At 39.0% G+C, this 18,183-nt stretch overlaps 1 protein-coding gene across 1 annotated transcript in view; it reads right to left on the bottom strand.

The window, feature by feature from the left end:
- Window positions 1-5,874: 5,874 nt before the first annotated feature.
- Window positions 5,875-18,183, bottom strand: part of ITPRID2 (ITPR interacting domain containing 2) — a 38,870-nt gene continuing 26,561 nt past the window's right edge. The window contains exons 13-19 of the mRNA XM_072341584.1: window positions 17,606-17,686; window positions 17,114-17,241; window positions 16,167-16,317; window positions 14,972-15,037; window positions 14,065-14,475; window positions 7,814-7,938; window positions 5,875-7,152 (exon numbers count right to left, since the gene is read on the bottom strand). Of these exons, the coding sequence (XP_072197685.1) occupies window positions 7,828-7,938; window positions 14,065-14,475; window positions 14,972-15,037; window positions 16,167-16,317; window positions 17,114-17,241; window positions 17,606-17,686 (948 nt within the window). The 3' untranslated portion in view covers window positions 5,875-7,152; window positions 7,814-7,827. The remainder of the gene's footprint in view (window positions 7,153-7,813; window positions 7,939-14,064; window positions 14,476-14,971; window positions 15,038-16,166; window positions 16,318-17,113; window positions 17,242-17,605; window positions 17,687-18,183) is intronic.

Below are 18,183 nucleotides of genomic sequence, written 5' to 3'. Positions count from 1 at the left end.
AGCAGGAAAAAGCCTGTGGTGCAGCATGGAGGTACCAGCCTCAGCTGCTCTTCTCTCTGCACTGCCTGGGAGCTGGCTGCCCAGACTTCCTCACTACAACAATAGGAGTATATTTTAAATAGTAGAAGAGGCATATTTCAGAGAGCAGCCAGATATAGCATTTCAGGATTACTGCATCAGCTCACTCTTACACCTAATTTGCAGCATAGTCTCCAGGCAGAGTGTGCTTGCATTTTTCTATAGTCTACATCACAGTCTGGGGAAGAGCTGAAATGCATTTAAGTGCTGCCAAATCCTTTTAGCTCATCTTCTGTTTTTAGTGCACTCTCCACAGTGTTTTGAATTCCTTCATGATTCAGCTAAAACTGTCACGGAAAAAAATAATAACTGTCTATAATCTTTCCTTTCAGTGTCGTTCACTAGGTCCTGTTATGAACCAATACACTTTAATATTCCCTGCTGTCATGATGAGCTATCAAAGCACTCACAGCTCCTGTCTATTTTCTCTACTATATAAGAACAGGCTTCTAACTGCTTCACAGACAAGGGCTCGGGCTGTTGGGGAGGGAACTTGGTGGGCTCTGTCTCACACTCTGTACAATTCTGGCTGTATCAGCAATATGCCTCAGCCTCTCTGCTGTGATCAAAGATTACCACAGCACTGGCCTGGTGCAGAGCAAGACCTGGAGCTGCCTCTGAAGTCAACCTGCTAAAATCAGATGCAAGCCTTTCAATAATAAGCACTAGCGTATCCAAAAGGGCTCTGAAAGTTCCCTTTCAAATAGTTAAATACAGGTGTTGCTGTCAGAGTTGCTCCCACTCAACAACTGGAAACAGCCTGATATTCATACACAGAAAATACAAATGTATGAGATCACATCTGCTTTGTGAGCAGCAAGTGCTGCTGCAGGTAAGTCAGGATGAAGAACCAAAAGAGCTGTGGGCCTACTAACAGCCTAATGTAGATCTGCCAACAGCACTCTGTACCTCAAACACCAGGCTTTGCTCAGCAGTAACGGCATACATGGATTCATAAAGCTCAGTAAGTAAAAAATACTGCTAATTTTGTTTATTATTTCTCCTTGAGATAATCACTCCTTAGCAGTATGACTGTAATCATCATCAGTTTAAAGCTACCTTGACCTGAGGAGGTAAGAACTGATCTACCTATTCAAACCTTCCCCTGGGGCTTACTACTCTCCCAACCACCAAGTAATGTACAAACATTTACTGGTAAGTACTGCCGTCCATAGAATCAGCACATCCCAAGCACAGGAAACAGGCTGCATTAATGGTACGGACATAACCTGTTTATGAAGTCTGAAGATCTATATCTAATACAGGCTGTAGTTCAGTAGTGCAGAGACTAACATTCTGGTAATGGGTTTACAGAGGAATTTCAGGAGGAAGTCATGTTGGAGTTCACTTCCTTATCAGGGAGAAAGTAAATCTAACACATTTTTCAATAAACAAAATGACTGTGGACAGCTTGCATAGATGTTATAATCAAATTACATTAGCTGATTCCCATATTAAGTCTTTGATGCAAAAGTTGACTGTAACATTGAACTAAACAAATGAGATATAAAACTGAGTTTATACCATAATATTTTTAAACAAAAGTTTAAAGAGGACGGGGAAGTTGAACAGGAAATGAGCTCTTACAGCTTCAGAGTCTGGGTTAGAAAACTCAGTGTACAAAGACTGCTGTAATGACAACAAAAAGTCATCAGCTGAGCAATAAAAGCTCAGTAGAACAAATACACAACAAGTTTTAAAATTCTGATTTTTGAGTTTGATATATATGCATTTTTTGTTCTTTCTTGACTTCTCCTCCACCTCCAAGGACTTGTTAGATGTTGAGAAGTTATAGTGACCCTCAGAGGTGATGTCTACAGCACTCCCATGGCAGCAGTTGCAACTCCCAGAGACATCCAGCTGGGACAACCCTCAGGAGCTGGGGAACCATCACTTGTTGTTACTTACATGAGCATCAGGAGCAGAAGGAACAGATCAGCTCCATGAGCAGGGACAAGCTAGGTATTAAAGGTGACCCCACTGCAACTGATGCCTTTTCCATTGGGGTGCTGCCCCACAGGGCCTGAAACAGCAGCAGAACCAGAAGGTACGTAGTGGAATTATTAAGGGCTTGGCTCAAATAACTATCCTGTCTCTGTTCAAGGTGGGCTTAAACTGTGGAGCTCATCACCACAGGATGCTGTAGACACCAAAACTATACATGCACTAGAAAAAGCAATTAGTGGAAAAGAAATCCATCAAGGATTCCACTGCTGGCCAGGAAATCCAGATCCTCTGGCTGCTCATAGCAGGAAGGGCAGAAATGCTACTCAAACCTCCTCAGGCTCAGTTCTTCCCAAATATTTGATGTTGGCCACTGTGGGAGTGAAGACACTGAACAGGCCTGCTTTGAGTTTCATTTGCTATGGTTGCTCTTATGTTGTAAACTGTGACTGAGCTCCAAACTTCTCATGAGCCTGCACTGCTAAGATTTTTTTCCATTTCTTATGTCAGTGTGAAAACATGCCTATGTATAAATTTTCCTGCAACACCTCCAATAATAACAATACTTAATTAAGTACATCTTTAAAGAATACTTCTAGAAGCAATTGCTGCCTAAGCTTTGTTTAATCTGTGGACAGGGCATTAACAGCCTTCTACATTACTTCTCTTGCCTTTATAATTTTAAAAGAAAATCTAAAACTAAAGCCAAACACAGAAAAGTGTACAGAAATTTCTGTAGTTTCTTTCTTTAAAAGTTGACTCCAGAACTCCCTACTGATTTATATAATTAATTAAAGATAGGGAGGGGAAATGAGAGATTCTATGCAGTTATATAAACACTGACAAAAGTTTACAAAAAACTATGCTGTGCAAGTAGGTATCTGTACCACAATGGGCTGAATAGCCACTCACCTGCTCAGATAATTTTTGCTTTCTGCCATGCTGTCTTCTCATTGCTATAATTTAATCATTAATCACTTGACCATTGTCCAGGCTTTCCTGTTTTACACTGCTTAAAAAAAGAGAGGATGTTTCTGTATATAATAGCCTCCATCACTCAGCAAGTATCTACTTAGAACTGAAAGATATACAACTTCTTTGCAATTAGCAAGTTTTTTGTTGTTGTTGTTGTTTGTTTGTTTTTAAATGCAAAGAAAATAAGGCATTGATCTAATTGCTACAGTTTCTCTTCTGACAATTCTGAACACTTTTATTCTACAGCATGAATATAAAGGATTACTATCACACCTAAATTCACATTGGAATATCAAGGTAAATAAGCACTGTGCAAAAATGGTCTGTTTCTTGTTTTTCTGAAAACCAAATGATGTTATTTTGGTACTGTCTTGTTAACTCAGGAAAAAAAAAAAAAGTGTTGTACTGGGCCAAAGCCAGCAGTTATTCTATTTCACGTTATCATCCACTTTTTGTGAGCTTGCTTTTTTGTTGTTGTTGTTTTTGTTTGTTTTTCTTTCCTATTGAAGAAGCTCCTCCAAAAGAGAAACTTTCCAAAGTTTAGGTACAATGTTACTTTGCACTGCAAGTTTTGTCTTGAATTACTCATTTCTGATTGGGGTTCCTGTTTCCTCTCTCTCATTGGTCTCTTCCTTTGACCAATTTCATTGAAATTGATTGATCTCTGAAATAGATGAACCAAAATGTTCAAACCTATTGAATATTTTACGTGTAAGCCATTTTTATTACTTTTTTCCAGCAGTACATGAAATCCAGAGGCAGTACAAATGCTGCCTAGCAAGACTCAGTAGAGTAATACTAGTTAGCATTTGCAGTTGGATTGTATCAAGGAGGTCTGAATTCTCACCTTAAAAGAGACTGCAATTGGAGAAAAATGCTGCTTCTGAATCATATGTCTTGAAGCATCTTCTTGATCTTCTCTTGTCTCAAAAACAGGAGCTTGCACTCCATGTGTTTTGAAAGAAAACAGAAGATATAGGGCAGCATCCTCTCTGTGAAGGCTTTAGTCAGCAGAAGAATATGGAAAAGCTTCGAGTCCTTCATTTCTTTTTGTAGATGCAGGACCACACTGAGCCCTCTCTCCAAGCAGAGCTGCAGAGCCTACCAGCCACAGGATCCTCCCTTCCTAGTTACCCCAGCTGACTGTCATCCTCAGTACTTTCCATCCCAGGTCTAGCGTACAGTGCTTCGTGCAGCCCAGCAGCAGTTCACAGGCCATGCAGCACGAAGCCCAGCAGTGTGTGAGGCTCTGTGGCCCCAGCTGCCTGCCTCAGCTCCCAAATGCCAAGATGTCACCACCCAATTTCAGCAGAGGTCTAACATACTAATTGTCTATTTGCAGCACTACCAATAGAGACAGAACTGTCCTGTACCCAAAGAAAGCAGTCAGCTTTTACATTTTCCTTGCCTTTCATTCCCTGCAGCCAATGACAGTCACAAAGACTGCCGTCACAATAATGTCTAGGAAAGGCATCCAAAATTTCTCTGGCATTACTGCTGGCTTTATTCACAGCAAAATTGAGCAGTATTTATCAGCCACTGCAACAGCTGTTTCAAACTGCATAGAATTCATATCAAATTGCAGCCTGGCTGAAAAAAAGACAACATTAATTTGTGGGGAAAGTAGCAGTTTCAATCACTAAGAAAAAGAAAAAAATTACAGCTGAATTGACGTTACTAAAGGGCAAGGCACCCAGGTTAGGCATGTGTCCAACAATAATGACAGCCATTCCTATGGCGTGAGCAGAAATGTCAATAGAGAGCTTGGTATCAGTTCAGCTTAACATGAGTTACACTACAGTTTTGTTTTAAAATAGATGTTTATAAGCTTTCCTGTGTCTACACAAATGCCACTCAAAATATTAGATGGTGGTGTATTTAAGTATGGCAGAAACCTACCACTTATGGATTATGGAAAATGAAATGTTTGGATATTCACTGGTTGCAGTACAGATTTAGAAATGTGATTTGAAATGTTTATTTTAAATTATGCCAGAACCTCACAAATCTGCCTTCCATCAGCTGAATGAAAAGTTGTCACCAGCTTTTGTGTCTCAGGATATATTAAACATTAGACTCGGAGTTGCTGAGATTGAATATTCCTATGAGCTCCAAGCCAGTGAGACCCAGCTACCTTGGAATCAGGTATATAAGTGACTTCTCTTGTAAAGGCAGAGGCTGGGTTGCCTTGCCCACAGAGGATGCTTCTGGCAGCCTGACCTTGATGGTCACCAGCTCCTGGCATGCTCTACTCCAATGCTCCATCAGAGCCATAGTTGCCACTTTACTTGGAATGCCACTGGGTAGTGCCCAGATACAAAATTCACTTTAGTGCAGGGTATGTTAATTAATCTGGCTGGGGGACAAGGAGAGCTTTTGAGGCACCAGCTAGTTGGGTATGTTCTGGTCTTACGTATTTGCAACCTCTGGTTGCAGCGCTGGAGTCTTGCTGGGGGTTCTCTGGGTGGCATTAGGAGTGAAGCTACATCCTCACACAAGCTGCAAAGGATAGCAGAAATCTACTGCAACTTGCAACCCTGTACAAATTGCCAAGCATAAGTGCTGCTAGAGTTTATGTTTTAATGTTCACCATGAGTTTTTCAAGAAAGTCCTGGCGCTACTCAGTAATTCTAAGGAGAAGCAGAGCCCAAGCAAATTCTTGAGAGTCACAACAGGAGCCAACAACTTCAAGAGTTTGGTTTAACTGCCAATATTTCTCTCCAATTTATCTCTCTCATTTCTGAAAGCTTTCTGAAGCCTAGGTCCCACGCTTTCTACCATTCTTCATCCTAGGTACTGTGTGATCAAATCTACATAACTTACTTTGCTTAAGAATAACAACACATGCACAATAAATTACAGAAAAACACACAGATTATAGGCAAAATAAATATTTTATTGGTTTAATATACATGTTTGTTGGTTTTTGTTTTTTTTGTTTGTTTTTTTTTTTAAGAGAAATCAGCCCTTGCATGTCTTCCTAACAATTAAAAATCAAACTTTATCATATAATATTGTTACATTTGAAACTATTCTTGATTAAAGACCTTGACACAGTATGAAGAGTTAGTTGCTGGAGGTGGCAATGGAAAAAGTACATTCCTAGCACAGCACTATGGGATATTACATATCCACTGAATGTCTATTTGACCACATAAGGCTTCCAATGACTTTCCAATTTTCTCCATTGGAACAAACACATGTTTGCTAGGCTAACTGAAAATAGAATCTGTGAGGGATAGGGAAGGAAACAAATCTTTTTTCCATTTTCCCCACAATACAAGCAAGGTCACTCATCCATTACAAGTTGCACGTCCTAATTGCTTTCAGAATATCAGTATTTTTTATTGCATTTTCTTAATACAAAGCAGAAGAAAATTTCTTGGAATGACTGAGAGCAGTCAACACAAAGACAAAAAAGCAAAGCTTAAAAGAAGGTACTTTTCTACAAGATAGGCAAACAGTAAGGAAGCAAATAAAATTAGTTAAAAGTTGTCTTTTACATAAAGATAAGGCTTTCAGTGTCAGAACTTTAAGTAGTTTTAAGTAACCTCATGTCATTCAACCACTCTGCTAATAGTAACCACTCCAAAAATTAACAGCAATTTTTACAACAGGAAATTTTCCTTCCTTTGAAGTGGCACTAAGTAACAGCAGTGGAAACAATTATTGGTTGTTTCAAGCTCTCAAAGTGTATCAGTTATTGCACAATAAATACCTCATAGAGGTCAGTGTTTCTTTTGTTTTTTGTTGGTGGTGGTTTTCTGTGATTTTTTTTTTTTTTTTTTTTTTTTTTTTTTTTTTTTTAAGATAGGCTGAACATGAGCACATTATTTATAAATTGGTTAAGCCTGCAAATTTTCAAGTTTTGTGATGCATTACTATAAGAAATTAGCAACATAAAAATTTACAACAGGGAAATACAAATAAATACAAAACCTCTCAGAGAGCCACAGTTTCATTGATGCATTATGGATAATAATAAATGAGTTAAAGTGTCTAAGTCTTTATATATGAACTCAAGGAAAGGCACACATCATAGAACCCAGCGTTGAATTACAGTAGCCTATCTCAGCAGCTTTAACATCTCCTGAAGCAAAACCAACTTGACACTTCACCAGTGTACGCCACTCAAAGCAGAATTCCACAGCCAACCTTACAGAAAAGAAAAGAGAGATGAATATCTAAATTAGATTTTTGCTTGCTATTTTTGAGTATACATTTTGATCATGTCTGTGGCAGGCAAATGACAGAAATCTTCTCACATGATGTATTCACAAGAGAATCATAGTAATGGCTTGGTACGGAAGGGAACCCAAGGACCACCAAAATTCCAACCTACCACCATAGGCAGGGTCACCAACCTCCAGATCTGCTACTAGGCCAGGCTGCCCAGGGCCCCATCCATCCTGGTCTTGAACACCTCCAGGGATGGAGCATTCACAGCCTCTCTGGGCAGCCTGTGCCAGCATCTCACCTCTTTCTGTATAGAACTTCCCCTGACATCTAATCTAAACCTTTCCTCCTTGAGCTCAAAGTCATCATGGAGGACACAAAACAAACAAACAAACAAAAATAAATACAGAACCTCTACACGAATTCTGATAGTAGGATGGACCAAACTACAAGCTAGCTGATTTTCTAAAGCTGTCCAGGATTATCAATAATCCCTTTATTTAATAAACTTCAGTATTGATCACTCCTATTTGAGAGGGAAAATACAAACAAAGCAAGATTTAAGTTCACAGTGATATTCCAAGAGATAAAGAAAAAAAGAATTCACTGAGTGAATGGTTCAAGCAAATTCACAGATTACCTGTAGTACCCATCTCACAGCTGGGTATCTTGTTTTGCAATTGTGGATCTGCTTTGTGGCAATACAGCTGCTAACAATCCACTTACTATTTCTCGTCTTATTTCACCAACAATAGATTCCTTGATCTGAAAGGGATTAGAGGAATTTTTCAGGTCAGTAAGTTACATAACCAACAGATAAAACAAACTGATACCGAAGAAATGCTTGACATTATCAACATATGAAAATATGTAACACCAGAAAGTCAACTTTAAAAAAAAAAAAAAAAGAAAAATATAAGAGGGCTCCTCTTGGAAATATAACTGTTAGCAATTTTTAAGTTGTTGCAAATCATATAAAAGCAAAGTAGCTTTATTTTTCCAGATAGTAAAAATATCTGCAATTTCCAATCAGGGTTATTCTTCTTATGTTAAGAAAAAAATATACTTCAACTATGCAATGTTCTGAAAATAGCACTTTGGGATATATACACTAAAAGCATGCAATACACATGTTGTTTTTTTGTTTGTTTTTTAACATGAATTAACTCTTGAAAAGTAAGCAGAATCTATTTATCTCACAGAGGCATTACACAGTAAGAAAGGCCCAAGTCAATGAAGATAGGCTGCAGTTCTCACATAAATGAAAAACAGGCTAATCCTGTTGCACTTGCAGCAGCGAAGACAAAAAATCTTGGTCACCCACTCATTTTGTGATGGTCTTAATTTTAGGAACTACCAACAAAAGAGATGTGGGGTTATGGGAACAGGTGAGGAGGAAGACAGTGGAAGAATGTAGGCAGGTGAGAGCTTGGCCACCTGTGTCGGACACATAAGCACTAAGCAGCCCAGCTAGGCAATGCCGTATTCTTTTCCTTATAATAAATGACAAACAATTTCCTGGCATGAATAACTGTTCTCTGAAGAAAAAACACCATCTGTAAAGAAAATACCATTCAACATCATTTCAGTGGTAGCTCTCAAGTGCTTCAGAAGCTGTAATTAATGTGAGACTCAATGCTAAAAAAAAAAAAAAAAAATCATAAAAAAAGTAGTAAAAACCCAAATTTCTAACCCTGCTTTTACTAGTAACAAATCCCTTCATGTTCTGATGCCCCACCAATACCACGGGAATAATATTTACTCAGATCTAGTCTTCTCAAAGGCCTTGCCATGTTTGCATAGCTCTCACCATCTCTGTGAACATCTTGCAATTATTCTTGTAAGTCTCCCTTTTTTCCTGGTGCGTCAAAAGGATTAAGCAACAACGTCAGAAGGGTGGCAGCAGAATTAGCAACGGGTTATTTATCCCTCGTCCTCACTGGCAAGCAATTCAGTCCTTAAACCATTAGTGGCAGTGTTCCTCATTTCACTACTACTTTGCATCAAACTGAAATTCAGACACTACAACACTGCTTTGAAGCAGGTTTAAAGCTGGACTGCTTGTGTTTAGCTGACAAAAAACCCAGTGTTCAACAGGACCTGTTTTACTGACAGCCACAATTCCTGATGATATCCATGCCAATCTATGCACACGTGTGCAAAGCTTTGGGACCACTGTCAATTCAGTAAGTGCCTGCCAGACTTGGAAACTCTTGTACAAGGAAACACACCATACAGAATCACCAGCTGCAGCAAGTGGAGTAGGTTTTGAGAGACCACAGCGTGCCCAGCTATCCAGAAAGTCCTGGCCACACAGAGCTCTGTTCATCTCTCTGTTCTGCTCCAGCACCACAGGGCTGGGTCTCCAAGGACACTAAAAGCTGGCATTCTGTGCCCTCCTCTCACCGGATAGACAGAAATAAACATCACTTTCCAGAATAAGCGAATAAAAGCTTCCCAAATTAGCAAGTAAATGGTCTAGTATGACAGACAGTCTCATGATGAGGCAAAAGCTGGAAGCAGCTCCTGCTCCGCTCTTAGCTCTTCCAATGACTTCTCGCTCGACCTTGGTGAATCACTTGAGCCCTCCGCCTCTCACCTTCCTTCTCAAAGAAGGTCACCACTCTCTGCTGTTGCTTTTCACTGCTTCTTTTGAGACCCATCAAGGTCATTCCTGCGTGACATGATATTGATTCCTGCACTGACTCAGTCCCAGGTGCCTGTCATGACAATTGCCAATATTTGTCTTCTTCCTTACAAGCAATTTAGGGGAAGTGCTCTGCCAAGGCTTGCTCTGTACAAAGGACAGAAGGCAGTCAATGAGCACACCAGCCATATTTTTAGCAGCTGAATGAAAAATTGATCATTTGAAATAGGAGAAAATCTACTCACTTATGGTACTTATACTACATTAATTCAATACTAATATTTATTTTGTATTAATAACACAGTTCCACATTTATTGTACTAGAGTAAACCAGTAACCTTTCTTGCTGTAAAAGAATTGCCATTACAATGATCTTATGCTACTGCTTTATAATGAACTCTCTGAAAGTAAAATGTACCTCAGTGACAATTTTGGAGATGGATCTTCAGTCACTGATGGAAAATGAGCATAAGGCTTTTCAGAGTCCTTCTTTATGTATTCTAGAACTATTTTCTACTCATTTTTTTTCTTGTGCCACCTCATCACAGCAGTGCTGACAAGTTTGCATGCTCGTGATAATATGATGAGGAGTCAAACAGGAACAATGAACAATCAAATAGACATTTACTTTTTTTTTTTTTTTTTTTTTTTCTTTTTTTTTTTAATCAACAGCTAATATAGTTTTGAATGGAAATTTTAAAAAGGAAGATTCTCTCTCAAACTACCTGTCTGTAAAGACCTAGTGCAACTTCCCAAACACTGACAGTAAAACTAGACAATTTTTAAAGGAATACTTCCTTAAGTATCACTTATAACAGAGATCATCAGCAAAAATGACAATGTTATTGTTAAACAGAAAGCTTTTAAAGCTATCACATCTTCTAAACTGCAAAAGGCTGGCATGAGAGAGAGCTTGTTTTTGCTCCTAGCTACACTGTGACCTGCATGCCAAGTAGTAAGCATCTCGTGTGACGATGATATAGAGGAGGTCAGGCTGCATTTTCAACAAAACAAGGAGGCTGCTGTTTGGCATTTAACATTTCACATTGTTAAATGCTTTTCAGTGGGACCTTGCTCATTAATGCTGAAAGTTAACATGAAGGTTTTTATTAATGCCAGCAAATAGCTGCAGGTCAAAGCTCACATACATTACAACCACCCAGGCATATTCTGCAACACTGCCTGCCTTCTCTTTCCCCAGCATGAGGTCACACAGCTACAGAGAATGGGAGGAATGAGGAATGGTTTAACATTTGTGAGTGCATGTACAAAAAATGCCTTCTGACAGACTTCTTTCTTTTGACAACAAAACTGGAATTCCTTTGCTAACAATAGGGCTACTTAAGGAAGACACATTTCAATTTATGCTATGCTTTAGCTCTAATGAAGTACAAAAGATTTCACTGATCAGTATTTAATAGCTTTTGGCTCTGCAAAAACTACAGTGAGCTATGAACAAATGAAAAATTCAGCTTCAGAATCAGAGATGAACTGAAACAGGCTGCCAAAGAAGCTAAACAGGAACAATCTCTCAGTGTGTTCAAACATTTACAAAGTGTGTCAAGCTCAGTTATTTGCTGACTACTCATATCTGGATTCTAGTCACTCAGTTTCAGCACAGATGCTTTCAGCATTATGAAGTCCTCTACCATCAGAAGTACAATCTCTGTTCAAAGAGTCTGCACCTTTATTTGCTACCAACTACGTTTAAAAGGATCTTTCACATATGATAACCTCAGAGAAAACATCAGCTGAAATAACTGTACTTTGACTCTAGCTCCCCTTATTGCCTTTGCTGTTCTTATATGCCATTTGAATTATAGCTGTCTTTCCTATCTGTTCCTCCTTTAGCAGTGCCTCACTGTGACTTGTAAAATGCAGGTTGTAATGGAAGGGCTGAACATGATACAAATGGAACATCCTAGTTTCAGCTCAGAATCAGCAGCAAAGGGCAAGGCATGACAAGCATCTCATGACATGTCTACTCTGAACATTAGGCAAGAAATCATTTTTAAAAGGGGTAAAAGGAAAGCAAGTGGACCAGGAAGAAAATATGTAAGCCTGGGAATATTTTATGACATCTCACAACAACACCTTTCCCAAGACTTCTTCCAAAACAATTACTTTTGGGAAGATGACAGCAAGAGGTTGGCAGAGGTCAAAATATAGGTGTAAAACAGCATCACAATCTCCATTGTAAGGATGAGTGGTGGGCAGGAGGTGTTCAGCTCCTAATGCTGAGCACAGTAATGATGAGGTCATAGGCCCAGTGGTACATCACCAGGAGCTGACTGCAGTATCCTTCCTTCTGCATGATAACATCACTGTCCCTAATTCACCCCACTGACACCAGTCAGGAAAGGTATTATACAACATTATGAGGTTACTTACTGAAAGCTCATTTCCACCTGTAAGGGAAATGGTTGATCACAGTCTGAAACTCTGATTAACCATCTGAGGCAAGCAACGATTCAGCTATGGGAGCACAGGTGAAGGTAATTCAGCTGTGCTCTCAGAAGGAGTGGAGCTTGACTCCACCTCTCCCAGATCCCATTTAAGGGCTGATCACCACTAATGCAGCATCTCTTTCTGGTGGCTGTTCTTTTGTGGAGTTTTTGTGGTGAGCCTCAACATTGGTGAGCACCCTTCTTGACTGAAGGCCTCAGAGTTGGTGAGTCATTTTTCTTTGATACCCTTTGGTTATCTATTTTCAAACCATAATTGCATTATTCCAACTGTATGCTATACCTGTATTATTTCAACCATACAACACTATACTTGTATTATTTCCACCACACACCACCTCACTGCCAAACACCAGTGGATTTATCACTGTTAATATCTTTGTCTGAGCTTCTTTGCAGTCTGAGCTCTGATTAAATATGGAGCTATACAAAGCCAAACAAAGCAAGTTAAACTTCTAGCCACCATCTTCACTCTGAACGTTCCTTAGTAATGCTCTTCTGCTTCACAGATCTCACTGTGCAAGTGTTAAGTGCCTATACACACTAAATCTACAGCAAGTCATCCACTTCGCATAGGCAAGACACTGTAAAGTCTTGTGGTCATACAGTGAGGAAAACAATATCTCATGGTCTAGAATACCCTGGGTTTTTTGTTTTTGGTGGTTTTTTGTGTTTTTTTTTTTTGTTTGTTTTGGTTTGGTTTTTGTTTTTTGTTTTTTTTAACTGAGGGCTGAAGGAGTGACAGATGATTCCTTGGGGATTGAAGCTCCTGTTTTATTGCTGGATATGCCTGTCTCTCATCAGTCTTAAAGACAAAACTGGTTTCAGTTATTCACAGCCTCAATGCAAACACATCTGGGTGGTATCACAGCATTACAACCTGGCCTGTTGTATATTCTTGAGTACAGCACATCTGCTTTCTTTCACACAGGTTTATAACAGTACCATACCAAAGCTTCAAGGGATATACTACAAGTTAAGGGCCTAAGTGACCACTCTTCAGTGAGGGAACAGTTCTCAGTTCCTATTTCTGAACTCACAACAGAGAAAGACCACCACTTTCTCATGGATACAGTTTTTGACAAAGTTTCTTCTGCTTCTTTTTCCAATTTATACTACTTGCTGTAAGGTTTTTTGTTGTGTCACTGGCAAATAACACATGCTACCTTAGTACTGTTTATTAACCTGGCCCACAAGAGAAATACCCAAGCACCCTCCACTTTCACTGACTGCCAACAACACAGGTCCAACAGCACTTGAAAAACATCAATTGATGTTTGAAATAATTTTTCATCTCAGTTCTGTTTGCTTCACTTACAGTCCTGCGGTCATTAGTGATTTGGAAGAGAGGAACTGGCAAATATTTTTAACACTTACTACAGAGTTGTTGTTGTTTAAGAAACAGTACATCATCAATCAAATTATATCCAAACTGTCATTTTGTCATGCAAACACGACAGAAAATTTCACTTGGGAATCTGAAGTACTGATACTTTACCAAGAAGATGGTAATTTTTTTCTTGCCCAGACTGATAGTAGCAACATTCTCTTCATTTACACACAAACCACTGTTACTGAAAAAATTCTATTGCTTTACTTGAGAATAGAACTGCGACTCAGACATCTCATGACAAGTTCTAAGTCTCTAAAAACAGGACAGGAAGAGTATGGAGCCTTTGGGAGTAAATAGAAATGTCTAGGGGCTGTGAGTTACACAGTTTATCTTTAATTTTCAGTAAACAATACTCAAACATTTTAGATCAACCCTTTTCTCCTCACCTCCCGTATGACTTGCTGCAGCTCTTCCTGCTCCACGCTTTTGTGGATTTCATCAAATGCAGGCACTAGAGGGACTCTCTCAAATTTGTTCTCCATCTCTGGCTTGTAGTCTGCAAACTCCTCAGAGCTTTCCACCTGCTGTCCAGCGCCTGCTCTTGCTGGGGGAGTTGGTGTTAAAGCAACAGAAGCTCTGTATAACTTCTTGCTTCGACTCTTAGACTTTCCTGTTAGCTCAGAGGATCCAACACCAGCTTTTCTACTTGTAGTGGAGCACACTGAGGAGGAATCAGAGTTTCCATGGGAGAACACAGACTCCGTACCCTCGGCTGGCAGACTTTCCAGTCCAAGATCTCCCAGTCCTAAACCCAGTTCAGACTTCAGAAATGATTGTTCTCGCATAAGTTCAGAAACCTAAGGATAGAGAAAAGAAACAGTTCTGAATAAGCACATAAAAAAGTCACATACAGACATAGCTATGCTTTCTTGTTATTTATTCGATCACTTACTCATTCCCTCCATGTAACAAATATGGCTATAAAATAAATATATGCTTTGACTTTATGACTGCAACAAAGAAGATCATAAAAAGGAATGGGCATTTTTGAAAGCCAACATAAATAAGAATTGTGGCAGTTTCCCAAGCCACTGGCTTTTGCAATATGGATACATCCTGCCAGGGCCACTGACAGAGGCACACGTAAAGGCTTGATTTTGTTTTCCTTTGCTGAAACAATTCAAGTTTGTTCTTTTTGCTTTATCTTTTCTTCCCTGCCCACTCTGCTGTCTTTGAACTGCTTCTTTTCAATGTTTCATGGGTTTACCTCTGACTCTTAGCATAACCTTCACAAAAGAATAACATTTTTCCTGGAAATTATTTTCTTAACAAAACATGCAGTACACTACTTACTGGTTCAATGACATTCAGTGGAGAAGGGCACGACAGGTTATCAGCACTTCTGCTGCCATACATACCCTAAAAAATTAAGTCCAGTTAATACACTAGGGATTTTTTGCAGAGATGCTATAATCTAATGTATAAACATGCCGTGTTTCAGAATACTTTCTGCAAAAGCATAAACTTGGAACCAGGAAGAAAAGCTGGTTGGTGAAAGCTTATTTCAGTCATTTTTAATACTCTCCCTCTCCTATAAAAGAATTTACAAATAAGAAGATATTTATATGGTTCGAAGTATGCAAGTTTGGCCTGCAATCGCAGTAATACCATATTTTCCTGTTCTTGGGTTTCAATTTTTTTTTTCCCGTGACAAAAAACTGAAGAGGAAGATGTGGCCTGTGCTGTTTCTACAGAAGAGAACTGACTAAGAAAGAGGAATGAGATCCATAAAAAACATATGATACTTTCTGTCCGTGCTTCTTTTGTTTGGCTGATGACAGAGTTGCAGCGGAAAAAAAAGAAAAGAGGAACAGTCTTCTGCGGAGTGAAGAAAGAAGAGAGAGTATATTGCCACACAACCAATAAACAGACACCAGTAACTTCCCCTCTGGGCAACTCCCCACTGCTCTTGAGCTGCTAGTGGAGTGTCTATACAAGCAGAACTATTCCCCATCTGGCAGAGAGCCACATGTTCAGCTGAAAGAGCTCCAAAAGGTAATGGAAGAAGAAACCGGAAGATGACAACTGGATTTTCCTGTTTTTTGGTCCATGGGTAGGTAGAGCTAGAGGGAAGCACACAGTTTCTTGGGAGAGAAACTCACTGTTTTTCTTGTCAGTGCTCTCCTTTCACAAGTACAAAAACTAGCATAAGAGAACTCCACAAAGATAATAACCATCCTAGGAAGGTTTCAGACATGAGCACTCCCTATCAAAACTACAAAAATTCAGAGCAAGAAAGCACTGACAAAAGAAGCCTGAAATCTCAGACTCTGAAACCCCAAAAATATGTATTGACACATATTAATAGCAAGAAAATCCCTCTGTTCACTCATCTCTTCTCTAATACAGTGAAAAGTGGAATGCAAATCCTGAGATTCCCAGATACCATTCCACTGTAAGATTTTTAACAGTTATGAGTTACTAACATTACACTGATGCATGTTACACTGAGAAAATATACAATGCTGTGGCAAAAGGTAATACTGACTATGTGTGTCTGAGGTCTGTAAGGGGAAGACATGTGCAGACTTCTCAGCTGGTCTTCCAGTGCAAGCAGACGTTCCTCTAACTGCATCTCTAACTCCTGCAGTTCCATGCGGACAGACTTTCTCAAACTCTGCAACTGATCAGCTTCATACCTGCACAAAATCCATCACAAAAAGAACAACGGCAAAAAGAACCAAAATCAGAGAACAGTGCAGTCATCATGTTACTTCTCTCACATAATTTTGAATTCCCAAGCAGAAGCTACTGTTTGACCCAGAAAGAATGGTCAAAGAAGACCAACAGAACTAAATCATGTTTGCTTTTAAAGTTAGTGATGAGCTGATTCAACTAAAGTAAATAAATTAGCAATTTCAAATATTGTTCCACATCAGCTGCTGTTGCAACCCACAGTCAACAAACACAGCCAGAATAATGAATGCCATCTGTAACCTGCTGCATAGCCACTGTGCATTGGAAAAGTATCTGGATGCTACAGTGCTATTTTTATTTATTTATTTACATCTATACAGAGGAGGAAGAAAAAAATCTAAGCTGAAAATGCTTAAAATTTTTCCCCTCCAATAGCCTGTGCTCAAATATCCTGTGACATTTAAAATCCTTAAAATCCACAGATGTAGAATCACTTCACAGAAGTGAGGAAACAAATATCAATTAATGAGAAATGGAATTAGAAGAAACATGGGGAACACAAACTCTAGAATGAGAAGGTGTAAGGATGAGAGTAAACACAGGGCTTGGGTTTTGTTTAGTGGTTTTTTTGTTTGTTTGTTTGTTTGTTTTTTGTTTTTTTTGTTTTTTGCATCAACTAGGTTCCAACCCTCCTCAAATTGAAATTAATAGATTTTTTTGCCCTAATTTCAGAGGCAGCAGATCATTTCTTAAAGAAATAAGTGTCAAAGTATTATTTTTTTTTTAATATCATTTTACCTTTCCTCTTCTGTCATGTGCTGATAAACTGTTGTCTGTTGACGTAGCATAGCCAATTCCAAATCCATCATTTGAGTTCTGAATAAATTAAGGTTTCGCCTTACCACTTGTAGCTCCTGGAAAGTATTCTTAGGAAAAAAACAACAGAGAAAAGACATTTTAAAAAAAAGAAAAATACATAGAAAGAAAATGAAGTATGGAATCTATAGCTACAGTTGCTGAAATGTATCCTATGAGTTAAGCAGCATCTCTGCAACTTCAGCATGCAGATGTTAAATGTCATGAGATAACAATAATTCAATAAAACAGCATTTTCGGGCATACCATACAAATCCAGGAAAGTCTTTCCATATATTAAGACTGATTCCTTTTTGGCATTGTTTGCAGGATAGAGTCGTCTCTCTAAAGATGGGGAACTGCCCAAAGATAGCACATACATTATGTTTCTTTTTTATTTTGACTAACTGCTAATGTGTGTAAAGGGTCACTTACTTCATAGAGAGGTAGAATGGATGATCTCTGAGTAGTGTAACCAGTGGCAGCTGAAAGATCCTGACCTCTCATCACTGGATACTATGGAAAATAAAAAAACAAACATTTAAAACAGAAACATCAACAGAGACTTCTTCATGGACTCACCTTCTTAAATAGCCCAAAAGCAGCCGATGTTAAAACACAGTCTTTCTGACCTTATGATTTCTGCTCTCAGTGACAGTATTGCAACAGGAAAAGGAAACGCAGCAAATGAAAGTGCCAGCTCTTAACTGAAGCATGTGCACCAAAGTTCTATAACACAAACAAGTTTTAGCTGGAAAAAAATTGACCGACTGATACAATAAGTAGGGATAAAAGCTAAATTGTCAGGCATAGGCATCAGTGCAGAAAATACCTGGTACAGACTACTGAAAATCCAGTAATCTGAACTGCCTCAGCTGTCAAAAAGCCAAAAAAATCCCATCATAGAAAACAGACCCAAGAAAATGAAAGTGGAAAATGAATGGAAATGGCCCATTTTCAATTACAATCACAGTCATTTGCTGTGGGATTTTGCTCAGCACTTAGTATTTGGG

The sequence above is a fragment of the Excalfactoria chinensis genome, chromosome 7 (assembly GCF_039878825.1).
Source record: "Excalfactoria chinensis isolate bCotChi1 chromosome 7, bCotChi1.hap2, whole genome shotgun sequence".
Lineage (NCBI taxonomy): Eukaryota > Metazoa > Chordata > Aves > Galliformes > Phasianidae > Excalfactoria > Excalfactoria chinensis.
Note: the sequence above shows the minus strand (reverse complement) of the source record. Positions and strands in the feature narration are given on the sequence as shown.